General features: G+C 38.8%; 3 protein-coding genes across 5 annotated transcripts; all 3 read right to left on the reverse strand.

Annotated features, from left to right (window-relative positions):
- Positions 1–203: 203 nt before the first annotated feature.
- On the reverse strand, positions 204–2,077 carry LOC148735638 (speract receptor-like). The gene is made up of 3 exons (XM_088752976.1): positions 1,959–2,077; positions 1,510–1,633; positions 204–341 (listed from the first exon to the last, which is right to left on the reverse strand). Exons 1-3 carry the CDS (start codon positions 2,075–2,077, stop codon positions 204–206), a joined length of 381 nt encoding a protein of 126 aa, XP_088609102.1.
- Positions 2,078–2,209: 132 nt separating this feature from the next.
- Positions 2,210–3,416, reverse strand: LOC148735639 (retinal guanylyl cyclase 2-like). Its single transcript, XM_088752977.1, has 4 exons — positions 3,407–3,416; positions 2,693–2,833; positions 2,375–2,549; positions 2,210–2,266 (listed from the first exon to the last, which is right to left on the reverse strand). The coding sequence occupies exons 1-4, from the start codon at positions 3,414–3,416 to the stop codon at positions 2,248–2,250; spliced, it is 345 nt and encodes a 114-aa protein (XP_088609103.1). The 3' UTR covers positions 2,210–2,247.
- On the reverse strand, positions 2,695–15,825 carry LOC111344764 (atrial natriuretic peptide receptor 2). 3 transcript variants are annotated; one of them, XM_088753561.1, is made up of 10 exons: positions 15,635–15,825; positions 15,447–15,538; positions 14,487–14,630; positions 13,819–13,925; positions 7,030–7,140; positions 6,365–6,442; positions 4,945–5,049; positions 4,288–4,359; positions 3,450–3,612; positions 2,695–2,833 (listed from the first exon to the last, which is right to left on the reverse strand). In XM_088753561.1, exons 4-9 carry the CDS (start codon positions 13,888–13,890, stop codon positions 3,490–3,492), a joined length of 561 nt encoding a protein of 186 aa, XP_088609687.1. In that variant the 5' UTR covers positions 13,891–13,925; positions 14,487–14,630; positions 15,447–15,538; positions 15,635–15,825; the 3' UTR covers positions 2,695–2,833; positions 3,450–3,489. The 3 variants fall into 3 exon arrangements, with proteins under 3 accessions (XP_088609687.1, XP_088609686.1, XP_088609688.1); XM_088753560.1 differs by lacking the exon at positions 14,487–14,630 and adding an exon at positions 14,658–14,772; XM_088753562.1 differs by lacking the exons at positions 4,288–4,359; positions 14,487–14,630 and adding an exon at positions 14,658–14,772.
- Positions 15,826–17,339: the final 1,514 nt, after the last annotated feature.

Here is a 17,339-nt window from a genome sequence, read left to right on the forward strand (position 1 = left end):
TCGTGGGCCGAGAGTTTTTTTCATTTTGTCCTACACATGTGTCCCACATGTGTGGGACACATGCACATGCACATGGAAAACCTTTTTCCTTTAGACATGTACGCAGATAGGTAGACAGACAGAACGACAGGAACAAAACAAAAAAAACAAATAAAAAACAGACGGACAAGGAGAAGAGAGGCACACATATCATTGGAGGCAAACTAGACCGCTTTGAGCAATTCCATCAGATCCTTTCTCGAAGCAATCCTAATGAAATTTAACCGCGTTACCTTGTAAACATCATATCGTGTCATCACTGTGTCATATAAAGAGTGCAGGTCGTTAAGAAGAGTTATCACCTACAAGAGAAAACTCAATCAAATCATCGATCTCAACTAGGCAACAGGTACGCGCTGTTAGCGTACCCGAGGATCGAGTATAAGAGTCCTATGCGACGGTACTCCTTCGGCCCGTATCTCGGCCGCCGACAAAATCAGTCGGCAACTTGGTGATGTTAGGAGCAAATTTGACTTGTGCATCTTCACTAATCCAGGATAGGATTTCTTTTACTTCGCTCTGCGAAGGCCTTGCAGGAAACTTGCGTAAACGGCCTTCTTGCCAATCAGCATGTGTAAGACTTGGTCACGGATAGTTTCCCTCTTAATGAGCATTTTGTTTGATTATGCTTTGAGTTCTGTACGGCTCGTTTGGTGCTTGTAATTGCTTTGGTTTGGATTCGCGACATTCAATCGTAGTGCGTCAATGGTTTTCGTGAATCTCGCATCGGTTGCTTTATTTCGGAAAGCTTGTCATTTAGGCAGAAAAACTAATCGATTGGGTTGTGTTAACGTTGAGTACTCCGTCGATCTTTCTTTTTTTATTGTTCTGCTGTTTGGGTCGTTTGATTTCGAATTTTACCTTTAAGTTATTTTAGCCCAACCTCGATCTGATCCATGTCTCTGTAATCACCACTTTTTCAAGTGCATATTCCCTGAAACTTTTGGCCCTTTAATCCGCGTTATGTTCATATTTTTTCAATGTTTTTGATAACGGAGGTTCTCTCTGCTTCTAAGCCTTTTTTCCCTTCAGTTAGTCTATTATACGATCTCGTGTGCCAGTATCTCGGGTAGGGCACGGGTGTGGTCTCAACTTCCGAGGTCAGATATCAAACAGGTGCGAAGGCTCGGCGAAAATTATGCTTATCCCTGACTGCGTCTCGGGTGCAGAAGTGTCTCGAATTCTCACAATCCCCTCGTGGTTGTATGAGGTTATGTAAATAAGTTAAAAGTCCTCTAAAGCTTAATTCGAAAGCTAAGCACTACAACTGGCAACGAAATTGAGATTCCTTCGGTATCCAAAGTATACTAAATTGCTAAAAATGATATCCCACGGATTTGCGGAGAAAGCTGCTGCTTTCATAATGAAGTTACACCAGAAAACAGAGAGCCTGCAAGAATTAGCCACCAGGTTCTGAGGCCATGGATAAGACAAACAAAAAGATACAAAAGAAAATGATTGTAAACAAACCTGCATTGGGGAACTGTGTGACGTAATGTTAGAGAACTCGACTATATCACTGTAAAATATGGTGACGTTATCGTAATGTTCAGCTTTCACTTCAAGTCCTGCTTTGAGATGATCTGCAATGCTCCTAAGTTAGACAGTTACATTGTTCAGTAAGTGAGGGTAAATGGAACTGCGTTTTACACCGCAAAGTATGAAGGCCTGAGGTTAGACTTGCACTCGTTGAGGCCGGGGAGTTGAGCACACAAATTGTTATGCGTAAAGGTAATATTTTGGGTATTCTTCAGTTAAATTGTTAATAATGGAGAAAGAGAGCGATAAAACGGCGGTCTCAGCTGCAAGAAAAAAGTTTATTTGACGGGTGAGAGACTCTACTAAGTAGAGTTTCGCGTTCAGGTAAGACCACCATTTTGTCTTCTCTAGTCTGACTATTTATGTAATTATTGTCATACCTTGGAAGCATGTTATGTAGAAGTTCATCTGTTTTGGTTTTCTCATTCTGTAGTTGTTTTGTCCGTTCATTTACAATAGTCTCCAAGTTGTTTGTGTACTTTTCCATCATGGACAACATATTGTCGACGACGCTGGTTGTCCTAGCAATTATGGAAGGGTAAAGGAAATAAAGAGAACGATTCACGATTGGTAATATGTAATAAAAGCCTAGATGATTGGAAATTTCATCGGAGGGAAATTTTATAGTGCTCAACTCAGCTATGCCTTGTGTGCCACTTTTTGTTCTTGTCAACTGTGATCCCGATTACTAAAGAGAAGTACAGCAACATGTTATCTATCGGTTAAACAGACAACGATTTCTTGACGACGTAACCAATGTTATAGAAAATGGAAGAATTTTGATAAAAATACTCACTTTCCATTGTTGATTCTCTTAAGAATTTTTAGGACACCACAAAAGGTGGGTCTTTTTTCAGGCCGCTCATCCCAGCACATCTTCATAAGGTCCATGTATAAACCTGGGGCGCTGTCTGGAGGGACTTGGGGCCGACAATGAGGCGCGATGTCCTTCCTTACATAGTACAAGATCTCTATATTGCAAAGCAGCGGAGAAAAAGAAATTGTGGTGACGATCTTTAAGACGGGACAGATAGCGTTAGAAAATTTTAGGAAACATGAGACAAAGGTTAAGGAGGAAAACAACTTTTTTAAAAAACGTTTCCAACATACTGACCCTTTGGGCCAAGAAGAGATGTGGAAAATGGCTTTTCTCTTAGTGCGATTTCTTGTAAAATGATGCCATAACTGTACACGTCTCCAAGGGGTGTATTGCCAGTGTTTGTGCGTAGACACTCCGGTGCAGTCCAAAAAAGAGCTGTGTACAACAAATGATTTTCAAGATTTGCGTAAACAAGTTTGATTTTCTTCCCAAATACGACAAGACAAATCAACGTAACACGCTTTAAATCAGCTGATAAGAACAATTGTAGTAAGCAGGTGTGCTGAGCTCGTGGAAAAGTGTAAAAGTTACCATACCATTGAACGATTCTCAAGTGATTGTCGAAAAGAATCCGATTCCAAATTTTTTTTTTATTAGTTTGAATTGCTGCGCTCAGTTTTCGTTCTAGAAATCTGGAGCTATATACTTGGTGTCTATGACTAATGAGATACAAAGCTGACAGCAATCATATCGTGACTCGATCACGTGCGTTCTCCCGCCGTGGAGTGAGTCACGTGTGTTTGCACTGAGTTGAATGGCTTCGTCGGATAGTCACAGTCCTACTTTCTCTGATTGATTCTTGTAATTTTTTTTAAGGGGGCGGGGGAGGGGGCAATTTTCGGGTTTTACGACTCTCAATCAAAAAAGCGCTTCAAGTAAAACAAAACAATTTTTTGTTGAACGTGTTATCCTTAAAGGTGCAAATCAATTCTACTTTTTTCTTCCTACAGCCATACATTTATTAATCTGTGCTTATTATAATTATTATTACCAGTTTGTGTTAGTAAGGTCTCCTCTGAGTGTAACCTGTTTTAACGAAAGGTTTGTAGACCATAGTCGGCCACCTTACAAATCCAATAGCTGTCAACCAATACGTTGGTGGACTTTAAGTTGCTATGACAACCGATCGACGTCTTGTGCAATTCTTCCATTCCCTGACAATTGTAGAAAACGACGTCAATACTGATTTTTTTCGAACAAAAAGTATTTATGGGGCCTGATACAGACAGGCAGTCTTATTCTATACTCTTAAGAGCCTTTACATAATAACGCCTTAACTTTAATTAAGATTTGGGTCCACGCTTGTGGTCTGGCTCTGGTCACGAGACTGATACATACCTCGGGTCGCGCATACGACAAGACAACCACTGGATGGATCCGTATTTACTATGAGTGGTACTCCCAAAATGTTCAATATTGAAATATTTTTGGCCCGCTTAATACCTGAGTAAAAATCTCGGACCCTATTTCCAAACCAGATCCACATAGTAGTGAGCGAATTGACAGGGAAGCAGCTGCCACTATTTCTTTTCCTAGCAGTAGGGATGAACGATTGTCACATATCAATGTCATATGATATTACAGTCCAACTCGTCATTCGTCCCCTCATAGTGACCCTCAAGCTATGAACCGGTTAACGAACAACTTCAGTAGGCAATTCAGACTTAGTCATTAGAGATATTCTGAGTGGGGACTGAAACGAGTATTTCTCCAAGATGAATTCTCTTCTGAGGAAGAGTCCCTCAGCATGAAAATAGACCCAACATCCGGCATATCATTATCATATTCTAACTTTTGAACCACCAAAAAAACAAAACAAACAAACTTACTCGTGCAATGTCTAAGGCAAACGAAATCCGAAACGTCCAATCCAGCTTAAAATCATCTCTAAGTAAAATGTCCTTTAAAATGATAATATATACAAGGAGGTCAATTTTCCCGACTTACTTCTGTACGCATGTCATCTTAAAATTCTTGAGCTTTTTTCGAATTTTTGTCTTTATAATCGTCACTGTTTCAAGTCCTTTATTTGCTCAAAACTTTTGGCCTTTTAATCAATGTAGGCTTCACATCGATCTGTGTGTTTTCTGATTACAGAGGCTTTCTCTGATTTCAAGCCTATTAACGTTCAGATTGTTTGTCAAACTGCCATAAGTGTCATTATCTTGGATAGGGCACAGGTGTAGTGACAACGCCCAAGGTAAGAAAATACAATTATAATTATATAAGCACGTTGCTTTTACGGTAATGGCAGATAAATAGAAAAACAGATTGAAAAATGTCGAAAACTATGTAGCAATAAAGCAGTGTCACTTTAAAGAAGAAGCTTTTTAAGATTCAAGACTCTTGCAGCCTTTCACTCAGTAAAGTTGCTCCGGCATATCCCGACAATATGTCTTTTTTGTTGGTGAAAGTTCTAACGATAATACAGTTATGTAATAACAGTTTTTTTTCTTACGTCCATGGGGTAAACAGCCCTTTTTTACCTGCAAGCTGCCTTTAGCACAATGTTCAGATACAATATAAATATCCGGGAACTCGGCACAGAAGCCTATGTATGGGTTAAGGTTGATGTGGCGAACCTCAAAAGCCTACGCAGAAAAGGGAGAAAATTTTAGTATATATATATACCACATAGACGAATAGTGATTTTCGCGCATGCGTTATTTCGCACTGATTAGCAAGTTCTATTGACCTCCGATCAGCCGAAGAGACAGAATCCCATTTCAAGAGTTTAATTTCCGACCATTTTCGGTATAAGGGTTTCTGTGTTGTTTGTACTAGTACAATGGCAGATATTAGATCTGAGCCCGCGTAAAAGCGGTTTTGTTTAAAGGTGCATGGAATCGAGGCACTTGGGCCAAAGGCTTTGTAAATTCTACAAGGTATCACTGTATATTTCAAAACAACTCGCATTTTCCGCTATTTTTTTACTTTTATCGACAATCTAAAGCATTCAAAAGGCAAAGATAGCAATGGTTAGACACTGTATTGCATTCAGATGCAACAACCGGAGCGATAAACCACATTGCAAGCATCTTTCGTGGCATTCGCTGCAACTGAACAACAAGAAACTTCTGGCGACTTGGCTAGTCAAGATCAAACGGGAAAACATGCCTATAAGTAAAAATTCCTTTTATACAGTGAACATTTTGAAAAGTAAGGCTTTTCCAAGTCATATGCTGGCCGGAAAGTAAGTCTTAAGTCAGACTCAGTTCCGACAATATTCAGTTTCTCCGAACAGAAAACCAAAAGGAAGGCTCCTAAGAAAAGAAGTTCGATTGATGGTGACTTTCCGGCCAGAATATGCCTTGGAAAAGCATTTCTTTTCAAACTGTTCACTGTATAAAAGGAATTTTTACTCACGGGCGTGTTTTCCCGTTTGATCTTGACCAGCCAAGTCGCCAGAAGTTTCTTGTTGTTCAGTGCATAGTTAGTAGAGGGGACTACCTCTAACAACTATGTTCAGTTGCAGTGAATGCCACAAAAGATGCTTGCAATGTGGTTTATCGCTCCGGTTGTTGCATCCGAATGCAAGACAATGTCTAACCATTGCTATCTTTACCTTTTGAATGCTTCAGATTGTCGATAAAAGTAAAAAAGCGTAAAATGCGAGTTGTTTTGAAATATACAAGATACCTTTGAGAATTCACCAAGCCTTTGACCCAAGTGCCTCGATTCCGTGCATCCTTAAACAAAACCTCTTTTACGCGGGCTCAAATCTAATATCTGCCATTATTCGCCCGTCGGTGAAAATCAGAGGTGGTTGTGTACCAACCACCGTTCACCACCCCACTAAGTGAATATTTGCCTATTATATGTTGAATTCCTTGAGAAGACGATTCTGTTCGTAAGTGAAAGCAAGCCAGTACAAAGAACAAAGCAGTACATGGCCTCATTGCTTACCTGTCGTATTTCTGCTTTCATGCTTTCTGTGAGATGAGATGTTCCTCCACAAGCTAGCTTTATCGACACCACCTTGCCCTTTAAACAGATAAGCTCAGTCTTAGTAAAACTATTCGCTTCAGGCTTCTGATGGGTTCGGCGACCATTTAGAACTAAAATGGACCCAGTTTTCTCCAAAATTAAAGCAACAACCAGAGACAAGTTATCTTTATAGTCTTCGATTCAGTGCGGTAACAAACACTAGCAAGTGAAAATTCTCTAATCCTCCTCCTTCTCATTTTCACCTTCCAGCATGACCATTACTGCCATCATAGTTTTCATTGTCGCTTTCATCTTCAACGTTCTTGTCCGTCCTGGCGATCCCTGTGGTAGTTTTTAGTCCGTAGCAGTCCTCGTCTTGGCTGTTATAGGTTTTCATCGTCCGTTCTCGTCGCTCCTTGTCAGTCTTCTTTGTGCGCATGTCATAACTTGTCATTCAACGTTCCTCGCCAGTCCTCGTGTAACCGTGTTCATCATCGCCATAATTTGCCTTCGGTGTCTTCCTTGGCGTTATGGTCGTCAGTGTCGTCGTCGTCATCGTAAAAGAAAGCGTCTCACTGATGCTGTTTCAGTTCAGTCAATTAGGGTGAAATAGGAATAATCTGGCCAATAAAAAATCGTCTTACCCGAAAAATTCCTTTAGAGATCTTTCTTTGGTGGTATAGACTACCATTCACAAGTCCCAGGGCAAAAGAAGAGCCGGGGAGAATGCTTGTTGTTGATCCTTGACAGTTGAGCTAAAGTAATTAAGAACAAGTATAAAGGTAGGTTATATAAACTTCTCCATAGGCATGAATAAGCCATGCCTTGCAGTCCTAAGGATCTCAAATGAAGCTCTCCTACACAGATGTAAACACAGCTAAGAATTTTATTCTTAACTGTATTACATTTTGTCAGTCCCGTGTTGATGTAAGTCTTTGATACCAGAGGTGGCATTGGCAAGTACCTTCACTTGTGGTTCAACAGTTCTTGTTTATTTTTCTTTGAATTATGAGGTGTGGTTTATATTGTGCAGCACCCAGATGTTTCGTCGGAGAGCGCTTTTGAAATGGGCACCATTTGTAAGTACTTGCTTCCTTTTCAATTTCACAGTATGCACTAGTTACCTTTCTTATTTAGTATTTAGTATTTATTACCTTTCCCATTAATCGTATGTAGAAGTCTGTACTTTAGGTGGCACACCCTAAAGTGCAGTATAACCCAGCATTTTTGTGTTTTTACACTCTTTCTTTGATCTTATTTAGTAGACTGTACTTTAAGGTGGCACACCCAAAAGTGCAGTATAACCCAGTATTTTTGTATTTTTACACTTTTTATGATTGTAGTCAATAGACTGTACTTTAAGGTGGCACACCCAAAAGTGCAGTATAACCCAGCATTTTTCTATTTTTACACTCTTTCTATGATCGTAGTCAATAGGCTGTACTTTAAGGTGGCACACCCAAGAGTGCAGTATAACCCAGCAATTCTGTATTTTTAAACTCTTTATATGATCTTAGTCAGTAGTCTGTACTTTAAGGTGGCACACCCAAAAGTGCAGTGCAAACCAGCATTATTGTATTTTTACACTCTTTCTATGATCATATTCAACAGGCTGTACTTTAAGGTGGCACACCCAAAAGTGCAGTATAACCCAGTATTTTTGTATTTTGACACTCTTAACAGGATCGTAGTCAAAAGGCTGTACTTTAAGGTGGCACACCAAAAAGTGCTGTATTACCCAGCATTTCTCTATTTTTAAACTCTTTATATGATTGTAGTCAGTAGTCTGTATGTTAAGGTGGCACACCCAAAGGTGCAGTGTAACCCAGCATTTTTTGTACTTTTACACTCTCTCTATGATTGTAGTCAGTAGGCTGTACTTTAAGGTGGCACACCCAAAAGTGCAGTATTATAACCCAGCATTTCTGTATTTTTAAATTCTTTATATGATCGTAGTCTAGTCTGTACTTTAAGGCGGCACACCCAAAAGTGCAGTTTAATCAAGCATTTTTTGTACTTTTACACTCTTTCTCTGATCATAGTCAATAGGCTGTACTTTAAGGTGGCACACCCAAAAGTGCAGTATAACCCAGCATTTGTGTATTTTTAAATTCTTTATATGATCGTAGTCAGTAATCTGTACTTTAAGGTGGCACACCCAAAAGTGCAGTATAACCCAGCATTTTTGTATTTTTAAATTCTTTATATGATCATAGTCAGTAGTCTGTACTTTAAGGTGGCACACTCAAAAGTGCAGTATAACCCAGCATTTCTGTATTTTTAAATTATTTATATGATTGTAGTCAGTAGTCTGTACTTTAAGGTGGCACACCCAAAAGTGCAGTATAACCCAGCATTTCTGTATTTTTAAATTCTTTATATGATCGTAGTCAGTAGTCTGTACTTTAAGGTGGCACACCCAAAAGTGCAGTATAACCCAGCATTTCTGTATTTTTAAATTCTTTATATGATCGTAGTCAGTAGTCTGTACTTTAAGGTGGCACACCCAAAAGTGCAGTATAACCCAGCATTTCTGTATTTTTAAATTCTTTATATGATCGTAGTCAGTAGTCTGTACTTTAAGGTGGCACACCCAAAAGCGCAGTATAACCCAGCATTTGTGTATATTTAAATTCTTTATACGATTGTAGTCAGTAGTCTGTACTTTAAGGTGGAACACCCAAAAGCGCAGTATAACCCAGCAATTTTGTATTTTTACACTCTTTCTCTGATTGTAGTCAATAGGCTCTACTTTAAGGTGGCACACCCAAAAGTGCAGTTTAACCCAGCATATTTTGTACTTTTACACTCTTTCTCTGATCATGGTCAATAGGCTGTACTTTCAGGTGGCACACCCAAGAGTGCAGCATAACCCAGCAATTCTGTATTTTTAAACTCTTTATATGATCATAGTCATTAAGCTGTACTTTAAGGTGGCACACCCAGAGATGCCCCTTCGTCAACAAGAAAAATTCTAGCACATTTGAAGTTTGGATGGCCGAGGGGTGGGCGCCTATTCAAGGAAATACGGTATATAGATTACTTGAGGCTGTGCGCGTTATTTCATGTTGTTGCATAATTCATGTTATCTCGTATTGCCAATTTTTATCAGGAAATCAGTCGTCGTCATGTGTTTACGTCCTACAAAAACATCGCATCGGAAATTTCATGATCTAGCTTCGCATAGAAATGTACCAGCTTTTGTTTTGCCTTGATTTATTCATTCATTTTTTTTTTCGCAGCATTTTGTGTTTTGAAGTTCTCTTCCTGGCGCGGTTTGCAGGGCACCTTCTAGCAGTAAATGAAACTGTTTTTCAAATTTGTGTCTCAAATGACCATTTATTATTGTCGCTCTGCCGTGGATAGGTGAAGAGCTCAGAGAGCAGAACAGTTTGAGTCACAAGAATTTTTTCACGTTTATATATATCCCAGAAGCGCTTAGGTATTACTCTAAATGCCAGGACTTCAGCCTGGGTGAACCAGAAAGGATAGAAAACACTTCCCTATATTAACCATGAATGAAAACCTAAGTATGTTATATATCCCAGTAGCGCTAAGGCATTACAATGAATGCCAGGACTTCTGCCTGGGTGAACCAGTAAGGATAGGCATCAATTCCCTAGATTAACCCGTGATTGTCAAAGAAACTAAGTATGTTATGTATTCCAGAAGCACTAAGGCATTACTCTTAATATCAGGACTTCAGCCTGGGTGAACCAGAAAAGATAGACAACACTTCCCTATATTAACCATGACTGAAAAGCTAAGTGTGTTATATATCCCTGAAGCACTCAGGCATTAACTACACTAAATACCAGGACTTCAGCCTGTGTGAACCAGAAAGGATAGACAACACTTCCCAAGATTGACCATGAATGAAAAACTATAAAGTATGTTATATATCCCAGAAGCACTCAGCCATTACATTGAAAGTCAGGACTTCAGCCTGGGTGAACCACAAAGGATAGACAACACTTCCCTATAATATTCGTGAATGAAAAACTAAGTATGTCATGTGTCCTAGAAGCATTCAGGCATTACTCTGAATGCCAGGACCTCGGCCCGGGCGAACCAGAAAGGATAGACAACACTTCCCTATATTAATCATGAATGAAAATCTAAGTATGTTATATATCCCAGCAGCGCTCAGGCATTACACTGAATGCCAGGACTTCAACCTGGGTGAACCAGAAAGTATATACAACACATCCCTATACTGACCATGAGAGAAAACCTAAGTATGTTATATATCCCAGAAGTGCTCAGGCATTACTGTGAATGCCAGGACTTAGCCTGGGTGAACCAGAAAGGATAGAAAACACTTCGCTATATTAACCATGAATGAAAAGCTAAGTATGTTATATATCCCTGAAGCACTCAGGCATTACATTGAATGCCAGGAATTCAACCTGGGTGAACCAGAAAGGAAAGACAACATTTCCCTCTATTAACCGTGAATGAAAAACTGAGTTTGCTATAATATCCCAGAAGCCCTCTGGCATTATGCTGAATGCTATATTAATCAAAGAAATATGACAAATAAATATATATCTCAGAAGTGATCAGGCAACACTAAACAAAAGATTATTATTACAGGATTAAATCTCAAGAAAATAGATTTCTTTAAAAGAAAAAAATGTTGACTGTGCCATACTACAATGGGTGCACACAATTTAAAAATTCAAATGTTATACATTGTATGCAGAGCACATAAATTGACATCACATGGTTCCTCTTCAAGGGGTAAGAGCAAGTCATCTCTTAATCCTGTCCATCTGAAACAGACAGAAAAAAAAAAACAGTGAATTTAGTTTCCACCTTTATAATCCAAACCTACCATATTTCTGCTGGTAACTGTCTGTCAAACTGAGTATCCCAAGTGAGATTTAAAGACATGGGTTCCAAATAGAAAGTGAAGTACCATACTGCAAGCTGGACGTTTTTATGCATGTCAATATGGAAATGCAGAGTTGTACCTACCCCCCCCCCCTCAATATTTGCTTTGCTCTTTGGGAAACAGTCAGCACAGGCTTCCCCTCGAGGAACATCAGGACAGGCAGATTCCTATCAATAAAGTGCACATACGACTTAATAATGAATTAACTTGGCTAAAGTCATATAATATTCACTATTATTTGTAGATATATAATCACTGTTCACCACTGATAAAATATGTTCATGTTTGTGGACAGATTTCTGCCTTTCCATAAAGTCAAGAAAGCCAAGAAAGCTGTCACTAATTGATTACAAATAAATTGCGTCACAAATACCGGTAACCTGAAAATGTTTTGTGTTACTGTAGAATTCTGCTATGATGCATGTCATTTAGCAATTGCAGGTATAACCTACCTTAATAACTTTGCAGAATACGCAGCACTCTGTGTCCAATCCGGCCTCGCTGGCAAAGTTCATTGATATATTTGTTAGTATCACCACCTTTTTGCTTGAGTAGCATAACATGGCTCGACATGTAACATAAAAACATTGCAAAAATAAAAAAATATGAAGAGTCAAGATTGGCAGACATAAATAACCTGGAAATTTAATGTAGGTACTAAAAGTTGGAATCACCTGAAACCACCTGAGATTTACTTAGGCAGTGGAAGTTAAAGCCACCATTCATCAACTATATTCTGTCATTTGCAGTAAAATACCCTGCAAAAAACCCACATGTATTTCACTTTTGCAATGACAAAGTCAGTGAAATTCTAGGTCACGCTATAAATTCGTCTCTGATTAAAAAGAAACACAATGTTCAAAATTTCCTCAGGAAGTTTGAAAATCTTCAGGCCTTCCTGGGCTTTTTCATATATAATTTGCATGATCCTGTTGAATAAACTTCATGTATTTCTTTCGATTTAAAGCAGTTTCTTCTTTGCATTCACGATCGCATGTTGTTATTGTCACGCAAGTGCTTTGTCAAGAAATGAATTCGCATATTCCCGTGCAACTCCCAGCCATTCGTAGAGCTAATTGAGTGTGTTTTCAACAAGAACAATGGAATGTTTCCTTGAAGACCTGTTTGTGGTGCCTATTCTGTACTGTAGGGCATTATATACGATATCCGTAAGCCGGGCTCCCTTTGGATAAACTCGATTGTTAACACTTATTTTCTGATGTCACCCGTAATTTTTTAGGTGCTTTCATGTTGTTTTAAATTGTTTCGAGATATTTTCAGGTAATTTCAGATGGTTTCCTTGGGGGTTTCAGGTGGTTTCATCGGTGGTTTCAGATGGTTTCAGATGGTTTCAGGTGGTTTCAGGTGATTCCAACTTATAGTACCTACGGGATATTTAACTTTAAATGCATCTTCCATCAACCACTATAAGCTGCAAAATCAAACTCAGGCACTTTGCTGGATCTTTAATGAAATTTAACGGTATTGAGTTCTGATACACCACAAAAACCGACATTCACAACAAAACATAAGGCAGCAAATACACTTAGCCGGTTTATGACATCACTCCATAGCAACCAGCCTTTTCGAATATTTGAACTTCTGTTTACCTGAGTCTCGTGATGACTCTTCAAATGGATATTTTTCTGACTACCAATACATTTAAAAGTTGTCTGTGCCAAAAACGGCCTTGAATATTGAGCCCGCCTGCCTCTTGCATCGTCTCCAAGCGCCCTTCGAAGCATTCTTATTGATCTTGAATAATTTACATCTAAAACGGTTGTTAATCGTGGTCGCTTCACATTACTTTCCATTTCTTCTTTAGAATTAGCCTTAAGCATGATAAGTCCACTTTCGTTGCCTACCTGTTTTGTATCCAGATCTGGAGAAAACGATTTTTTATCTATCAAGTTTGTCTCAGCCACATTTGGTCCACCATTGATGCCAGGCAGAACTTAAGCCAGGCAGAACTTAAGCCAGATTACCCGCTTTCTTCTGCTGTCGCTTTTGCTTTCTCCATTCTCTACTTTGTTTACGTTTCTCCTTGGGAGTATTTTTTCACGATTTTACCTCCCATTTATTTGGTATTTCCAGCTTAGTGGAGGCCTCAAGGTCCGCCGACATTTTATTAATGTATTCCCAAGCAAGAAGAGCGAATTAGTTGAAACAGTGCGTGCATCCGAACTCGTAATTTAGAAAAACTTTATCGTTCTCGAGAAAAATGAGAGCCATCTTATTGAAACTTGATGACAATATAAGCCGGCAAAGAAAACACTGTAAAAGCAATTATCTGTCACATCGATGTCAGCAGCAACAAGATTATGACGCCTTACAGGAAGGCTGCCTGGAGCACTCAAAAAGCCCCATACATTTTCTTAGACTTTTAGCCTAAGAAAATGTATGGGACTTTCTGGGATACTTGCAGTGCAGACGATTTGCGTCCCCTCATGGTACCTGTAGTGATTGTACATATATACATACAGGATGAAGTCAACTTTATTTATTTTAATAAACAATGGAGCAAGAACAAACTTACCAATGTTTTCAATATTGGAAATGGTGTTATTGCTGACATTAAGAGTATCCAGCTGTTGTAGATGTTCCACATTCTCTATCTTTGATATGAGATTCTGCTGCAGCTAACTAAATCAATTGAAAGTAAATTTTAAAAATGCTGCTAATTATACACAAATCTGGCATATTATAAGGTTCACTGTGAATGTGCATGGATCATTGTACTCAATGTAAAACTACAAAAAACTTTTAAATTTCATGGGATCCTAATAAAGTTTATATAGGTTGGAGAACACTACCCAAGAATTCCTTGGATGATAATATTTAAAGCTGTGAGGAAAAGCTGAGGTAAAACTCTGTAAATAAAGCAAAGTGATGAAATAAAAAATCTACTTGATACTATAATATACTATTAAGGGGTGCATGTTTTGCACATGCATGATAATAATGTTTCAACCCAGTTGCTTATGTTAAGTGGTAACCGTACAGAGTTACTAACACAAGCTTAAAACCCCATATGCTGAGTGTTTGCCCTTCACTCTGACAAAGGGCTAACAATCCAAATGTCAGCTATAGATTAACACTCCACCATGGCCAATTTACACCAGCAACTATAATTGATAAAACCAAAATAATTTTCTTGTGACATAACCCTGCTGACCTAGGACCACAGTTTCTTTACAAACTTACCCCTTTTAACATATATAAAGCCTGGTTTACTGAAATTGATTGCCCATGTATGTTTGAAGTCCAACAAGCCAAAGAGAGTTTCTACAAGAAAACTTCAACAACCCTTGCTTTGTGCAGTTTGTGCTGCCATCTTTTAGATTTTGACTGAAAAAGATCAAACAGTTAACTCACAGGCATCACAACTCTTTCTGATTGTCCAGGTTTTCAATCTTGTGAATTCCATTACATTCCAACCATAAGCATTTTAAGCCTGTGTACTCCTCAAGGTTTTCTATCCTTGCAAACCCTGTAATAGTTATTAACCTCAAATCACACTGCACAGAAACTTAAAGGTAATAATTAATTGATAGATTACTTGAATGTTGGCAGGCTGAAGTGTTACACAGCCACCTACAAAAAGCCATGTTATGGTAAAGCACAAGCTTGGAAATCGTATTTAATAAAAACAATTGTAATTTTTAGAACAGCTTGGCATTATTTTTTCAAAAAGCATCAAACAATCTCAATAAATTTGAATGAAGCTTTCATTGTGGGAAATCAGTAAAATTGTTTTTGACTGAATTCGGCACTAAATCTATTTGAGACCATGCACAGCAGTCTTTCCAAAAACGCTTTTGCAGCTTGTGCAGGCTCGAACAATTCGTCCAATAACCACCAAAATTATTTTCGGAGTCGTTTGACACTTGTAAACAAACATCTGATACTCTCGATCAGGATAAGAAGTTTGAGAAAAACTTTCAGTAGAAATTCTGTCTGCTGGGCAATTAGTCCAGTAAAGGCTGTGCCCGGCTGCCGGAAATTTAACCACAAGGGAAAAATAAAACGACAAAAAAAAATTACGAGCATCTAGCTTTCGTTTGACGAAACAACATCACTTTTTCAAGTTGATGATATAAAAATAAGAACAAATTACACCTGAAAAGAAGTATATGTAACATACTTTTATCTCGAATTACGTACCTTTATAATGAAGGCAAAGAACATCATTTAAATATGATGTTCTGTATAATTTGTGATCTTTGCAAAGTTGAATAAGCACTTTCTTCGTAATCCTGTTTCGTGAGAAATGAGAATGCGTCAAACCGACATGTAAACATAGTTTTTGTGTCCAAATCGCCTTATAAGAGCTATCTCTTTCCTGTAACTACCTTGAATAGTTATCCTCTTCTTTTACAACCTTTTTCTCCTTTAAAACGGCCGCTGGCATGGTTCAGAATGATAAATTTTATTATAAAATAATGCGCTTAGGACAGAGCACTTTATCAATGTGGCGCTTTGACAAAACGAAGTTTTTGTTTCCTAGCAACATCTGACTGACCGGTTTGAATTCAGTTTCTTTTCTTACGGGGGGTGGGTGGAATATTGACGCTTTTCATACGTGGTGCAAACCAAACTCGAAACCACAACATTCGCACTTCCGTGATGGCGTTAAACATCTTTATTTATCTACTAAATAACCCTTAAATAAGCTGTTACAATTAATCATTTATCCCAGGGGAACTATTCGACACTCTTTAGTCTTACTGGTTGTGTGATATTTTTCATTTCTCTACTTGAAAAAATGATACACTGTACTGATATGATATCAAAGCTTTGTACTGTTTGGCTACTTTCCATTTGTGATGTTCAGTTGTTTTAGAAACCTCACCTACTTGAATCTTATTTGCTTACACTGAAAGCAATTTTGATCGACATAAAGTTGCTAACTCACTCAGAACTAAAACATCTTGGTACACTATCGAGTTTGCACTACAGTTCCTATTTATATATTATTCAATTTTTTTCAGCCGGCTGTTGAAGGTCGGCGGTCCAGCTTTAGCTCTTGGATTACATCCTTCTGTAGCCCATTTGTCAGGACTTGCTTTGAATTTCGCCTTCTCCTGGAAAAGTTCATCTGATCTCCTCACTCGGCAACTCATCGGTTCGCTGGAATCGCAAAGCAATTGTGCTCTTTCTGCAATATTCTGGCATTTCTTCTTCTCTTTGTAATGCTTCTCGTGTGAGTCATTCGCCCAACTGTACACGCGTCGGATGACAAATGTGGCAAAGGCGAGGACGAAGATCGCAATGGCACTCTTCGGTGACCAAAGCACTTTCCAGCCGTTAAACATTGCCATACAACCTGCCGATGCTCCTCCTACGACAAGGAATAGACCAAATAGCCAAGTCCTCAGTTGTCCGTAGTGTTCTGCGCAAAGATGGTGGGCACCTGCACGCTGCTCCATTTCAATTTGCAATCTGCGGACATTTTCATTAAATTTTTTCTTTCCTTTCGGTCCTCTCCTTTCTTCTTCTTCCAGTTCTTGGTTTCCCCTTGTGAAATATTCACTCATCACGTTGTAATGATTTCTTGTAGTTCAATGACCTGCGAGTACTCTCATTAACGCAACACTTCTTTATTGATATGGGTTTCACAAGATGGGGGAGGAAAAAGCATTGAAGATTGAAAAGGATCACGGTACGATATTTACACCGGAAGTTAATGTGTAGCGGAAGTGTATACAATCATAACATCCCCCCTCTTTTAGAGCTAAAAAGGTAGGGATGATATCTGAGCATGCCATAACCTAACTGAATACATCCATGAGAGATTGAATGGGGATTTAAGTATAATCTCAAAGTTGAAGATTGTTCTTTTTGGAATAACAAATCTCGGCAGGACTCTCGGACTGTTCGCGATAGTTCTTTAGCTTCACTTAGGTCAGAACTTGAGTTATAAGTCCAGCCTCTGCGGGGGATTACTACTACGTGTTGTATAACGGACAGGCAGTGTGATGGCTTGATTGCTCGGAAGATGAACAGTCCGCAGTATACCAGTCGAGAGTTCACAGAGTTCACGAGAGAGTGAGAGTT

This window comes from Stylophora pistillata, chromosome 3 (assembly GCF_964205215.1).
Source record: "Stylophora pistillata chromosome 3, jaStyPist1.2, whole genome shotgun sequence".
Lineage (NCBI taxonomy): Eukaryota > Metazoa > Cnidaria > Anthozoa > Scleractinia > Pocilloporidae > Stylophora > Stylophora pistillata.